This window comes from Cyprinodon tularosa, unplaced genomic scaffold (assembly GCF_016077235.1).
Source record: "Cyprinodon tularosa strain WSP-4 unplaced genomic scaffold, ASM1607723v1 ctg1045, whole genome shotgun sequence".
In the NCBI taxonomy this organism is placed as follows: domain Eukaryota; kingdom Metazoa; phylum Chordata; class Actinopteri; order Cyprinodontiformes; family Cyprinodontidae; genus Cyprinodon; species Cyprinodon tularosa.
In genome coordinates this window covers 199,985-212,228 of record NW_024037833.1, presented here as the reverse complement: position 1 = coordinate 212,228, position 12,244 = coordinate 199,985, and the positions used below count along the sequence as shown (strand labels likewise).

General features: G+C 40.4%; 2 protein-coding genes across 3 annotated transcripts in view; both read right to left on the bottom strand.

Moving 5' to 3' along the window:
• Window positions 1-5,495: 5,495 nt before the first annotated feature.
• rnf181 (ring finger protein 181) lies at window positions 5,496-9,534 on the bottom strand. The gene is made up of 7 exons (XM_038283329.1): window positions 9,418-9,534; window positions 8,616-8,726; window positions 8,197-8,288; window positions 7,984-8,120; window positions 7,785-7,900; window positions 7,631-7,705; window positions 5,496-6,232 (listed from the first exon to the last, which is right to left on the bottom strand). Exons 3-7 carry the CDS (start codon window positions 8,280-8,282, stop codon window positions 6,173-6,175), a joined length of 474 nt encoding a protein of 157 aa, XP_038139257.1. The 5' UTR covers window positions 8,283-8,288; window positions 8,616-8,726; window positions 9,418-9,534; the 3' UTR covers window positions 5,496-6,172.
• Window positions 9,535-10,552: 1,018 nt separating this feature from the next.
• pxnb (paxillin b) overlaps window positions 10,553-12,244 on the bottom strand; it is a 35,069-nt gene continuing 33,377 nt past the window's right edge. For both annotated transcript variants that reach the window (XM_038283282.1, XM_038283291.1), the window contains exons 12-14: window positions 12,131-12,212; window positions 11,901-12,049; window positions 10,553-11,806 (exon numbers count right to left, since the gene is read on the bottom strand). In XM_038283282.1, the coding sequence (XP_038139210.1) occupies window positions 11,540-11,806; window positions 11,901-12,049; window positions 12,131-12,212 (498 nt within the window). In that variant the 3' untranslated portion in view covers window positions 10,553-11,539. The remainder of the gene's footprint in view (window positions 11,807-11,900; window positions 12,050-12,130; window positions 12,213-12,244) is intronic.

Below are 12,244 nucleotides of genomic sequence, written 5' to 3'. Positions count from 1 at the left end.
TGTTTCTGCGCTCGCAACTTCAGCAATGTATGTAAATGAACCATACCATCAGCCAATCACACGCAGCTTCTTTTCATCCAATGAAAGCATTCCTTCCTTCTTCTTCTTCTTCTTCTTTTCTATCATGGCGGATCGCAAGCAACTTTAAGGTGTATACCGCCACCTACTGTTCATGAGTGTGTAGCAACATTGTTTTACATCTATTAAATTCTATTTTTTAATTTTGTATTCTGCAGATAACTAAATAATGCTTTCCTTAATCTATAAATATCCTTTATATTTCCTTTATTTCCCAATAATCCTTTAAGACTCCATTCTTGGCCTGTCATTTCAACTACTCTTCTCAATTTCTCCCTTTCAGGTTCATATGTTTTACAGTTCATTAATATGTAAGCATTCGTTCCAAATACTACATCCGGTTAAATGAAAAAATAAATAAATAAAATAAATAAAAACACAATCAGGAAAATCAAACAACTCTTACAGTTATTTGGTCAACATTCCTAACCATTTGATGAACAGAAGATATTACTATAAAATATCTTGAATTATCTCAAATAAACTTCAGTAAAACAGTTATTAGATCATTGCCTCATCCATCTCTTTTACCTGCTATTGACATGGATTTAAATTTGATGCTTTAAAAGAAAAATAAGGAGGATATTTCAGGTTCCAGTATGGTTTAACAATATATAGATAAAAAATATTATGGATATGTTAAATTTTTTATGGATGCTTCAAAATATTCCAATATTAGGAATGGTGTTTTGTTTTAGTTTCAGAATTTATTTTTAAATCGGGTAAAAGAATCAGTGATGGAATTCAGCCTACAAAGGAGAAATGTTTTGGATCATATTGGCCTTACAATGGATTGAAGAAATCGTTCCATTAAGAAGTTTAGTTTGCTCTGATTTTAGATCAGCGACCGTTATATTAATTTAAACGCAATTATTCAGACAGCAGACCTGATCTGAAATTTAACAATTATTATTTAGAAGACCTTTTACAGATGGACTCTAAATAAGAGGGTTATTCTTTATTATATATATTAAAAAGAATAATTTGATAAACAGGATTTTTCAGTTGGTGGCGGTAATTGTTGTTTGCCAACCTCCATAAAAAACAACAAAAAGAAGAAACACCCGCCACAAAAGCTAAGAGTAAGGCCAATATGATCCAAAACATTATCTATATACTGTTGAACCATACTGGAACCTGAAATATCCTCCTTATTTTTCTTTTAAAACAGCAAATTTAAATCCATGTCAATAGCAGGTAAAAGAGATGGATGAGGCAATGATCTAATAACTGTTTTACTGAAGTTTATTTGAGATAATTCAAGATATTTTATAGTACTATCTTAGGAATGTTGACCAAATAACTGTAAGAGTTGTTTGATTTTCCTGATTGTGTTTTTATTTATTTTATTTATTTATTTTTTCATTTAACCGGATGTAGTATTTGGAACGAATGCTTACATATTAATGAACTGTAAAACATATGAACCTGAAAGGGAGAAATTGAGAAGAGTAGTTGAAATGACAGGCCAAGAATGGAGTCTTAAAGGATTATTGGGAAATAAAGGAAATATAAAGGATGTTTATAGATTAAGGAAAGCATTATTTAGTTATCTGCAGAATACAAAATTAAGAAATAGAATTTAAAAGATGTAAAACAATGTTGCTACACACTCATGAACAGTAGGTGGCGGTATACACCTTAAAGTTGCTTGCGATCCGCCATGATAGAAAAGAAGAAGAAGGAAGGAATGCTTTCATTGGATGAAAAGAAGCTGCGTGTGATTGGCTGATGGTATGGTTCATTTACATACATTGCTGAAGTTGCGAGCGCAGAAACAGCCGAGCGCACAGCTGGTGTTGAGCGCGGAGAGAGAGCAGGTCGAGCGAGCGCGAGCAGAGACGGATTCGAGCACGCGCAGAGATGAAACTGAGCGCGAGAACAGTGTGTTGAGAGGGTTTTTCAGAGTTGAGCGCGCGCCAGACCGGTTTTGCGCGCGCGCGTGTTGTCTCACTGCACGCTCGGATTGGTTCCTGCGCGCTCAAACCGATGGCACAAATATCTCTCCATAAAGGTCCCGCCTCCTGCCTCCCCCTGTGGGTTTGAGGTGGAGGACAGACGGGTTCAGAGTGGAGTCTGGACCTCAGAAACCAAAAAGCCTGGTTCTGCTTCCTTTCTGTCTGTGCCAGAAGCAGAGGCGGGGCAGCGGGCCCCCGTTCAGCGGGCCCTCGGCCCCCGATCCACCTTATCGTCTTTAGTTTGGTTTCTGTTCAGCTGTAGCCTTCTTTCACTAAACTGGAAGCGAGTCGATGCCCGGCCGGAAGCGGCAGCGGCTTCCGGGGCCGAGCATTGGTGCTGAAGCACTTTGGTGCCATTTAACCGTCAACATGCCAAATATTCCACTGAAGCTGGAGGTTTCCTCTGCAGTCGCCGGTTCAGGGTTGCTTCCTTTCCTGCCTCATTTCAAATGTTCTTCTGTAAATCTGAAGATGTTCTAAATATGAATGAAGGCGTCAGAGAAAAAAGGTTGTTTCCTTTTATAAATTCTGTAAATATGTCTGATTTGTCTCATTTAGTCTTTTTTGGTTTTGACAGAGATTTATATTCAAATATGAAATAAAAATAAGAAATTATTATCAAACTGTTTCTGATTGAGTTTTTGATGAACTAAATAAAATTATTTTCATCATTACTGCTTGGATCCCAGCTGGATTCAGATGTTTTCGAGTTTCAACTTTATTTTACAGAAGTAGACGTTCAAAATTTCCCCACTTTCCTGGTTGGTTTTCTTTAATTACTTTTTAAACATCAATTTTTGTACTAAAATTTTCTTTCTGATTTGTGAACATTAAGATCTAAAGAGTAGCGCCATCTCCTGGTCAGACCCTGTAATTCAGTGAAAGGTGGAGTCAGTGTGAAAACATGATGAACCCTTGAATAATATAATAGCTACTGGAAATTAAGGTGAAAAAACAAGTTATGAAAAAGAGGTAAAAAGTTAAAGTTAATAAGCCTAGTTAACAATTATATTTAGGTTTATAAACTAATAAATGTCAGTGCCAGTATCAGCATTAATGCCTCTAAGGTGATGTTGGACCAAAAAAATGTTTCTTTCACTCTGATTGTTTTTCATGAAATTCTTCTAGAAGCGCTTTTCTAGGGGGGATGGGGGGGGGTCGTCCCTTGAATTGTCGTCATCCAGTCAAGTTTTTGCAGAATATTTCAGAACCAGATTGCTGTTAAACTGACAGTGAGTCCACATGATCAACTCAGACCTTAGAGACGGTTAGCAGTCTGGCAAAGTTAGGGAAGGTTCCTTCCTTCAGAGCTTCCAACCTGCAGCTTTTAGATGCATCTCCTCTCCAAAACACATGAGTCTAGTGAGCAGCTGACATGCTTTAGGCCTTAGATTCAGCTGTGATGAAGAACAGATGCATCTAAAAAGTCAGAGTCATTCCAAAAAGATAAAATCAATCCTCTGGACTTTGTTTCCAGGTTTGAAGACGTTTCTCTTCCATCCAGGAAGATTTTTCAATTCAAAATGTCAGAAATAGCGTTTAGTTCCAGGTTTTATCCAGCAGCCCAACAAAGCCTGGTTTTAGTTTAGAAAACATGCAGATAGAAACGGATGAACCAAAAAGTCTTAGTTTGAAAATAATCATTGTATCATTTTTCTTTTAATAAAAAAATGTAAACGGGTCCCACAGACCTGAACACCACAAAAGGTTTAATAAATAAATCTATCTAATAAAGCTAAGTGGATTTTATCTTTAATTATCCCCTCAGGAACAATAACAGAAGGTAAAGAATGAATTGTCTTTTCTTGTCCCTACCAACAGAATATTTCTGATTTAGGCAAATTATTTCATAGAATTCTGTTAATTCTATTCAGTTTATTTCTATAGCTCCAATTCCCATCATGTCATCTCAGGTCACTTTCCAGTTCATCAGATCATCCAGTCAGATTGATTCAAAGTTTTCTATCTAAGGAAAACCAGCTGATTGCATCGACTCATTGACTCTTCAGCAATCCCTCACACTAAGCATGCTTGTAGCGACAGTGGAGAGGAAAAACTCCCTTTGAACAGGAAGAAACCTCCAGCAGAACCAGGCTCAGTGTGAGCGGCCATCTGCTGAGGCCCACTGGGGTTCAAGGAGACAGAAGCAGACATAGAAAAAGAAGCATAGATACAAAAGGCAACTGTCAACCAGCTCCACAGGCGGCCCCGTCCAGGAAACACACAGCCAGGCAGACGAGCTCCGAGCCAGCTCCCATGTCAGAGGATGAAGAGAGCACATCCAGTTAGTCACAGTCAGAGAAACAGGACTACACTGGAAAACAGGCCTAAAAATGTATTAAATCAAATAATGTTAAAATCAGCTCTTGGATCTGCATTGGGAAATAGTTTGAACACATTCAACTTAAACTCTTTGAGATAAACTTTGGCTCCCAAACTTCAAACTTTTTCAACTATTTTTAATTTCTTCTTTGGTTAATAGCTAATAAGCCGAGTTTCACTGGTTTAGTTATCGTTTTTAACTGAAATATGTTTATCTTTTGGAGCTGAATTAGTTTAATAAATGCATATATTTTGAATGAAGTTGAGAATTTACTCCATATCTGTGCAGAATTATCAGTTCGATCCTAATTGGAGCTCGATTCACTTTTCATTTGTTTTTCAGCCAGTAGGGCGTTTGATCACAGAATAGATGATAGTCTGAAAGTTATTTGATGAAATAACATAAGCAGGAGGGAGGGGTTACTATATTTGGGCGAAAATGGCCGCTCCCAGACTCAGTGATCACAATGAATTTTTATTTTTTTACTGATTAACGCTAAATTCATTAAATCACAGCGAACGTATTAGTTTTAGGTTTAAATAATGATCCATTGACCGGACTTCTCCTTTAACACACAGTCTTCTATGTGTTTAGTATATAGCTAAATACTATATATTGTATATAACTATAGATCCGGTATTTTTTAGATCTAATTTTTTGCACCATAAACATCAAGATAAATTCCATTAAGTTCAAACCTTCTTGGTAATAAACTTGAAATGTCAATTTAATCAGAATCAAAGTTTAATGGTTTAGAGTAAGGGGCCCAGAACCACCCGGCCTGTGGCCCCCCGGAAACCCCCCCAAAAAACAGGGTCAAATATTTATGTTTTTTAGTCATTTTTTATTTCATGAAAGAATTTCAAAGGTAGATTTAATTATTTAATGGGACATAAATCTTATGACATATTCATCCAATAAATTGTCTTTTTAGTCCTCCATTATGAAACATGTTACAACTTATTAATGAAAACAAATAAGTTAAAAAAAAAAAGAAATTTGAAGAAAATATATTTCTAAAATAGAACTTAAATAAAAAGTTCTGATGGTATTTATGTCAATGCGAAATCTTAACTTGTATTATTTGCTATCAAAAGATAAATTTCAGATTTTTTCTTTTTTAAATTCCTTTGTTCTAATTATTTTTTTGAGTTTTATGAATGAATCATTTTATGAAGAACTTCCCACCCTGTTCTACGCTGCTCTATTAATTAATACACTAAATTATTCTGCTCTGTTTGGACTAGCAGCAGCTTCTCTATTGGTCCGCCTGCTGAGCACCTGGAAGAGTAGAACACAGAGTAAAAACCGATAAATACAGCCTCCCACTAAAACGCTGACAAAATAAAATCAAAAACATCAAACTGTAAAATATGGCAGAACTTTAGTTTACTGCAAGTTTCCCATTTTTGAAAAATATTTTCTTCAAATTTTCTTTTTGGAAAGAAGTTCTTTGCTTTAAATTATAATGGAACCAATTTTTAGTCCAAACCATCAGGCGTCACCTCACAATGACCATGAGAGTTATCTGTGGCCCCCCCGGGGGCCCCGGCCCCCACTCTGAACAGCTGATCCACGTTGAGGCACTGAGCCTAAAGGCTTTGGAACTTTTTTAATCAAATCTTTACATTTTCTGTAAAAACAGCTGAAAAACAAAGATTTCAAGTTTTAATCCCAGTTTTAAGTTGGCAGCAGATCATCTGTCGACCGTTTGCTTCGGCTTCTTCTTCAAGTTCAAAGATTTCACAAAGAGAGGAATGAAGAGTCTTTTTGGAAAAGGTTGTAGATAAACGTTGCAATGCTGCTAAGCTCCTCAGGTGTACATGGCTCCATGCAGGTCCTCCAGGCGGTGCTCCCTCTGCTTCCTTCTCTCCTACAGGAAACAGAAGCGAAGTCAGAACGCGTTTTCACACGCCGCCAAAACAAACTCAGACTCAGCAGCATCAGGAGGAAAATAACTGCTGTGGGGAGTGGTGGCCCACTGGTTAGAGCAGAAAATTTTGTTGCTCTGTACTTCTAACAATATGACAATAAAGCTGAATTCTATTCTGGTTCTATTCTGACAGGATCTGGGCTCTGCTCGGCCCTGATTGGTGGATCATTTCTAGGCTGTAGATCAGGCAGGATGCTACCATCTCTGCACTTAACGTTTCAAACCTTCTTCCAGGTTCAGGCAATAAAAAAAATAGATTTTATAGTAATTTCTAATGTGTATGCAGAACTTTGCTATTTATTTTATTTTTCTACATTTTCAGTGGTCATAACCTGCCGCCAGCGTTAGCGGCGCCAGGCTAACTAAGCTGCAGGTGTGTCTCAGGCCGTGGATCCCAGAGGGAAGAAAGGAAGATAGTTAATGAGAGAAGAGGATTTCAAGAATGGAGCGAATCTTTTGCTTTCATCATCGACACGGAAGGATTGGCTGCATTTCTGCTTTTAATGAATTCAAAAACATAAAAATAAAAATCTGGAAAGGCATTTCCAGGGAAGGCTAAATCTGCAGCGACCACCAGCTGGGAGGGAGAGAAAAAGTGTGACTGCAGAACTTCTGGATAAATTAGAGGAGATCAAAGATAGATTTAAGAAGTAGATTGCATCTCCAAACTCCACTACTGCTGCTAGTTTGGTTGAAGCATAGAAAACCGTTCATAGATCCAACAGGTGGCGCTCTGATGCAGGAATGGAAACTTTCTAACATTTTTTCCCTAAATCCTAAAAATCTAAATCCCACGAGGAGCGCTGGTGACGGAGGATGTGGGAGTTCAGGGTTAGAGAGCTCTGCTCTGATGATGTCACTTCCTGCTTGGTTCGGCCATCAGCTCCTCCCAACAGAAACACGTCCACCATAGAAACATTCCTTTATCCTGTTTCTATCATTTCATCGATGCAACTAAACCTAAACCTGGAGGGCGGTGAAGCGGTGAGAGCGTTCACTGCTCCTCCATCACCTCATGATGTGACATTTGATCCAGGATTAACATTTAATCAGGAATGTTTATCTTATATTTAAATCCACATGGTCCTTTTCTACTGTGGGATAAAACACTTAGAGCCTGCGCTGCCATACGAGGCAAATATAAGACTATTACATTTCTGCGGCTCTTTCTGAGGCAGATTTATTTTTAGTTTTTTTGGTCCAATATGGCTCTTTCACAGTTTGGGTTGCCGACCGCTGGGTTAATAGAAAATATTAATTAGGCTATGGATGCTTCCACCATCCCCCTTCTTTCTTTTGTACCACTAGATTACTGATTGTGATGCAGCGGCGGCTCACCTTGTCTTTTTTAAACTCCTCATACTCCGGGTTGTCGGTGGGAAGTTCCAGTCGGCAGAGCGGACAGGAGTTGGTCTGAGATCAGATGGAAGAGAAGGTTTGACTGTAAAGGCGTAGAAACGTAAAATGTGCTCTGCAGACGTGCGAGTCGTACCTTTCCCAGCCACGGCAGGATGCAGCCGGAGTGGAAGAGGTGCTTGCAGGGCATTTCCCGGACCGTCTCTTGTTCCTCAAACTCCAGCAAACACACGGGACACTTCAGGCCTTTGTCTGTGGGGACAGAGAGCCAGATGAAGTCCCTCAGACGTTTTCCCAGCAGAACAGAAATCCTGACTGGAACCAGAGGCTGTCACCTGCTTGCTCTGCAGAAACCACCACCACCGTGAGGGTCTGAACGGCGGCTTTGGCTGCTGGAGGAGGAAGCCGCTGATCCCAGTCCGACGGGTCGAACCCCCCGGAGTCGATCAGGTCCAGACCCTGCATCAGAGACCTGCAGATAGACAACCGTCCCTCAGCCAGAACCTGCAGGAGGCATGGAGGGAGGGCTCTGACAGGATGCAGCTCACCTGGCCAGTTCCAGCAGCGCGTTCTGCCGATATTGCTCCTCAGGGTTGGTGGGCTCACAGTCATGTTCATCAAAGTAAGACGCCATGTTGGTCTGCAGAGAGAAACAGTTATTGTCATTTATAATCTAATAAAAACAACTGGTCTTAGTTAGAAGTAGATGTTTTTCCATTTCAGAGCACGTTAAAAAAAATAAACATTTATAAAGTATTAAAAAAAATCTGAACTTAGATTTTTCTCAACTTCAGTTTTTCTTTTTTTAAAGCAGAACAAGGTTTGGGCGGTAAAGAGAAGTAAACAATCAACTTTAGGACTTTGATAAACATGAACCGATATCTGATGACTTTAAACATTTCTGCTGTAAATAAAGTTTACTTTGTTTTTGTTTGGTTTTTATTTCTCATTAAATATCCGGACTTACCGCAAAGCTCACCGATAAGCATTTGTCATTCTTCCTGGTTCTGCAGCTGGCTTCTACGTAACGCTCCGTCTGTCCAATCACAGCAGAGAAGGGGATCTTCTTCTTCTTCCACTGAATGAAGAAAGGCGTCTCAGTGCTGCCATCAAGCGGTTATTGGAGACATTCCATCCAAATGTTTTCTTTGGATTTTCCATTTTGAACGTACAAAAAAAAAAAAAAAATACCTGAGCCTGAACGATGACATGCCGGACATTAGGCCCCGCCCCCCACCACACGCGCTAAAGGGCTCAGATTTCTCTTTAAAAAAAGATATATAGATATTCACGCCCACCGCAGCTTTTAACCACTGATCTGCCTGTTGGTAGTGAAGCCACCGGCCGCCATATTGGTACTCCCTACTCGGTCGCAGTGTAAACAATCCGTGCGCTACAGCATCAAAAAACGATGATGTTCGCTTTTTCAGGGCGACTTTAATATAAAAGTAAATTCATCTCTTTGACACAAACTGGCTGTTTCAGAGCATCAGTTAAAAAAAAATCTGTCCATCACATTGCAGTCATGATGAAGTCACTGAAGTCTATAAATCGTGTATGACATAATATACAATCCATCACAATAAAATTAATGTGTTAATGGAGCAGAATAATACAGATGAGCCAAAAGTGATAAATGGATAAACATGTGATATACATGGATTTATGACATTACATATAATTTCAAGATTTTACATCAAGACTGAAATTTTTTTTTTCTTTTTTTTTTTTTCTTGGTTAGTTCATCCACTGACTGTGAAATTAATTACCTGTGAAAGGTTTTCCCACAGCCTGCAAACTGCTTGTTTTAGCAGCTCACTCCGTGAGAGTGGGGAGTACCAAGATGGCGGCAGGAGGTTTTTTTCGGGCTATCAACAATTCAGTGAATAAATTGAGATCAGTGGTTTTAACCCGAACTCAGGTGGAGCCTAAACTTCTCCAGGTGCTGCCAGGTGATTGGCTGAGGCGCAGCAGACTTCCCTGGGATTTCGTCCTTGTAATTCCAGTATTTGTCCAGCAGATGGAGCCATTTCCCCAGCCTAGACAACCCTGTGGAATCCAAACCACCATCCACGTAGCTTCAACTAGTGTTGGTGACCATCTTCTGGTTTCTATGAACTAAACTTTATTTAAATAAGAGACGTTTTTCTGCACTTTCAAATACAAAACGTTCCCCTGGAATATGATCCACCAAAATACAACTGTTATTTTGCTCAGAGAAATGGACTGATTATTAAAATTAGATTGATTAAAAAGATTCATGACATGGTGGAGGATTTTCATGAATTAATTAAAAACTTGGGGGGAAAAAAAAAAAGCACATGTACAACTCTGTGCTTCAACTGCGAGAGCGTGCATGAGCGCATTTCTCCTCGTACACTCTGTTTAAAAGTTGCTGTTTGCATCGTTCATACAAGCTTTCTTTCCAATAGAAGATTTGTAATTTCTGCACTATGTCAGAATCACCACCGGTAAGAGAATATTGGGGGCGAGCAAGTAGGACGGCCCTACATAAACATATCACCAGAATGATTGACAGTTAGGAGGACCACTTATTGAGATGATGCACCAGGAAGAACATCCTCCACTATACCTTTAAAACCAAACCAGAAAATGTAGAACATGTTGAAAAATGTCACCATCAGACACATTGGTAGGAAAACAGTTTTATTTGCATAGACAGACTAACGATGATTAATCACTTTTCAGACCGACGATCTGAGAGGAAAGGAGAGAAGAAGGATCTGAAGGAGGCGCAGCTTTGGTTAAATAAAGGAACCAGACTCCTGTAACATGTATTTTTTTAAATAAAAAGAAAAAATACGGCTGCAAAATTCCCTGAACATGATGAAGAGACTCCACCTAGTGGTCAGTAGAAGCCGCTGACGCTAAGGGAAAGGACTGGAGGTTACTGAACACATGCCCCGCAGCTACTTTGGATACGATGAGGAACGATGCGACGGCGCAGAACGTTTAGGACCTTCTACATGAACTCAAACATCTCCTGCATGTCCAGGAGTAAAGATGAGGAGGGAAACGGTGTGAAGGTGACATCAGGAACTGAATCATTAATGGTGGAAAGAATCTTTAGCTTAGCAACATGGTTTCCACGCTTCCTTACTGCTGAGGAGTCAGACATCACTGCAGAGGGACTTCACATTTCCTGTTCTCAGAGCGACCTTCTCTTTCTTCTACATACCAAGAGTCTAAACGCCGTTCTGACATCATATCTGCTTTGAAGAAAACAAAATCTAACCATGTGATTTCTGAGTTAAAACCACAGGTCGTTTTTCCTTCCTTTTTAATGGCTGCTAAAGCGACACTCAGCCAGTGAGCGAAGCAGTCAGACCTCAGAAACCAAACCGGACGTCAGGAACGTCGGACGTTTTCCAGACAGGAACGCCGCGTCTCATTATTGGTTTGATCCGATTCATCAGATCCACAGACCAGCTGAGAGCCACCAAAACGTTAAACATGCAATCAGGACTCTGCTTCAAGGACAACACTTCAACGGTCGCTACCAAAACGTTTCCACACCCCATTTAAAGCACAGAACTACGACGCAGAAATCAGAGACGTTATGAGAAAGATCGCAATTTTCAATAAAACAATGAGTTTTAAAACGTTTGTCGGACGGATAAAAAAGTGAATACTTCACCTAAGTGTTCCTTCATAGGGGAGGGGCTTAAAAAACGATTATGTGAAAGGAGGCGGAGTCGAGACGCAGGCCGCACCTTGTTCTGGATGATATCTATGTGTAACAGTGCATCATTTCTCCTCAACTTCCCACTTTCCTGTCAGTTTATGGCATAAAGTCTAGATCGCACTGAAGGTAGTGACGTCACTAAATGGTCGAAAGTATATTTGCACACGTTGGTTAAGAGGAAGCGTCTAACTGAAGAGCTTGATGAAGCAGCCCTGGCAGTACGGCTTGTCGTTCTGCTCCTTGAAGGTGCCTTTGTTGAGCTGCTTCAGGCAGAAGGCGCAGACGAAGTGCTCCGGGTGAAACTTCTTGGCCATGGCGGTGATGCAGCGCCCCGTGATGGGCTTCTGGCAGCCGGAGCAGAGCGAGCCGCGCCGCTCGTGGTAGTGAACCTCGCAGTACGGCTGGCCGTCGTGCTCAAAGAAGCTTCCGTTCACGAACGGGGTGAAGCACTCCTGCAGACACACAGCAAACAATGCTGGGGTTTAACTTCCTGTTTCCTTAAGAATCAAACGGAGGGAAGAAGAAGAAGAAAATGTGGATACAAACTCTGCAGACGAAACACTCCGGATGCCAAAGGCAGTTGAGGGCAGAGATGTAGTTCTCCAGGATGGCTCTGGCACAGCCGCCACATTTGGGGGCAAACATGTCGAAGTAATCCTTCCTGCAGTACGCCTTCCCGTCCTTCTCATGGAAACCTTTGCAGGACACAGAAGGAAAATCGGTTAAAATAATCCTCCCAGTACTTCCAGGACAAAGCGAAGGAATAAAGGCCGTACCCTCCGGGCCAAAGAAGGATCCACACTGAGCGCAGAAGAAATGCTCCGGATGCCAGGTCCGATCCAGCGCCGTCACCACTTTCTGCAGGAACGACAAAAACAGAGCTGACTTCC

What these genes read in the sequence shown, in the direction of transcription:
- rnf181 (XM_038283329.1), bottom strand. Translation starts at nt 8,282, where the DNA reads ATGGCGTCTTACTTTGATGAACATGACTGTGAGCCCACCAACCCTGAG. An exon ending in GCGCTGCTGGAACTGGCCAG is followed by an intron (nt 8,121 to 8,196) that starts GTGAGCTGCATC and finishes GTCTATCTGCAG; the next exon opens with GTCTCTGATGCAGGGTCTGG. An exon ending in AGGAGTTTAAAAAAGACAAG is followed by an intron (nt 6,233 to 7,630) that starts GTGAGCCGCCGC and finishes TGTTTCCTGTAG; the next exon opens with GAGAGAAGGAAGCAGAGGGA.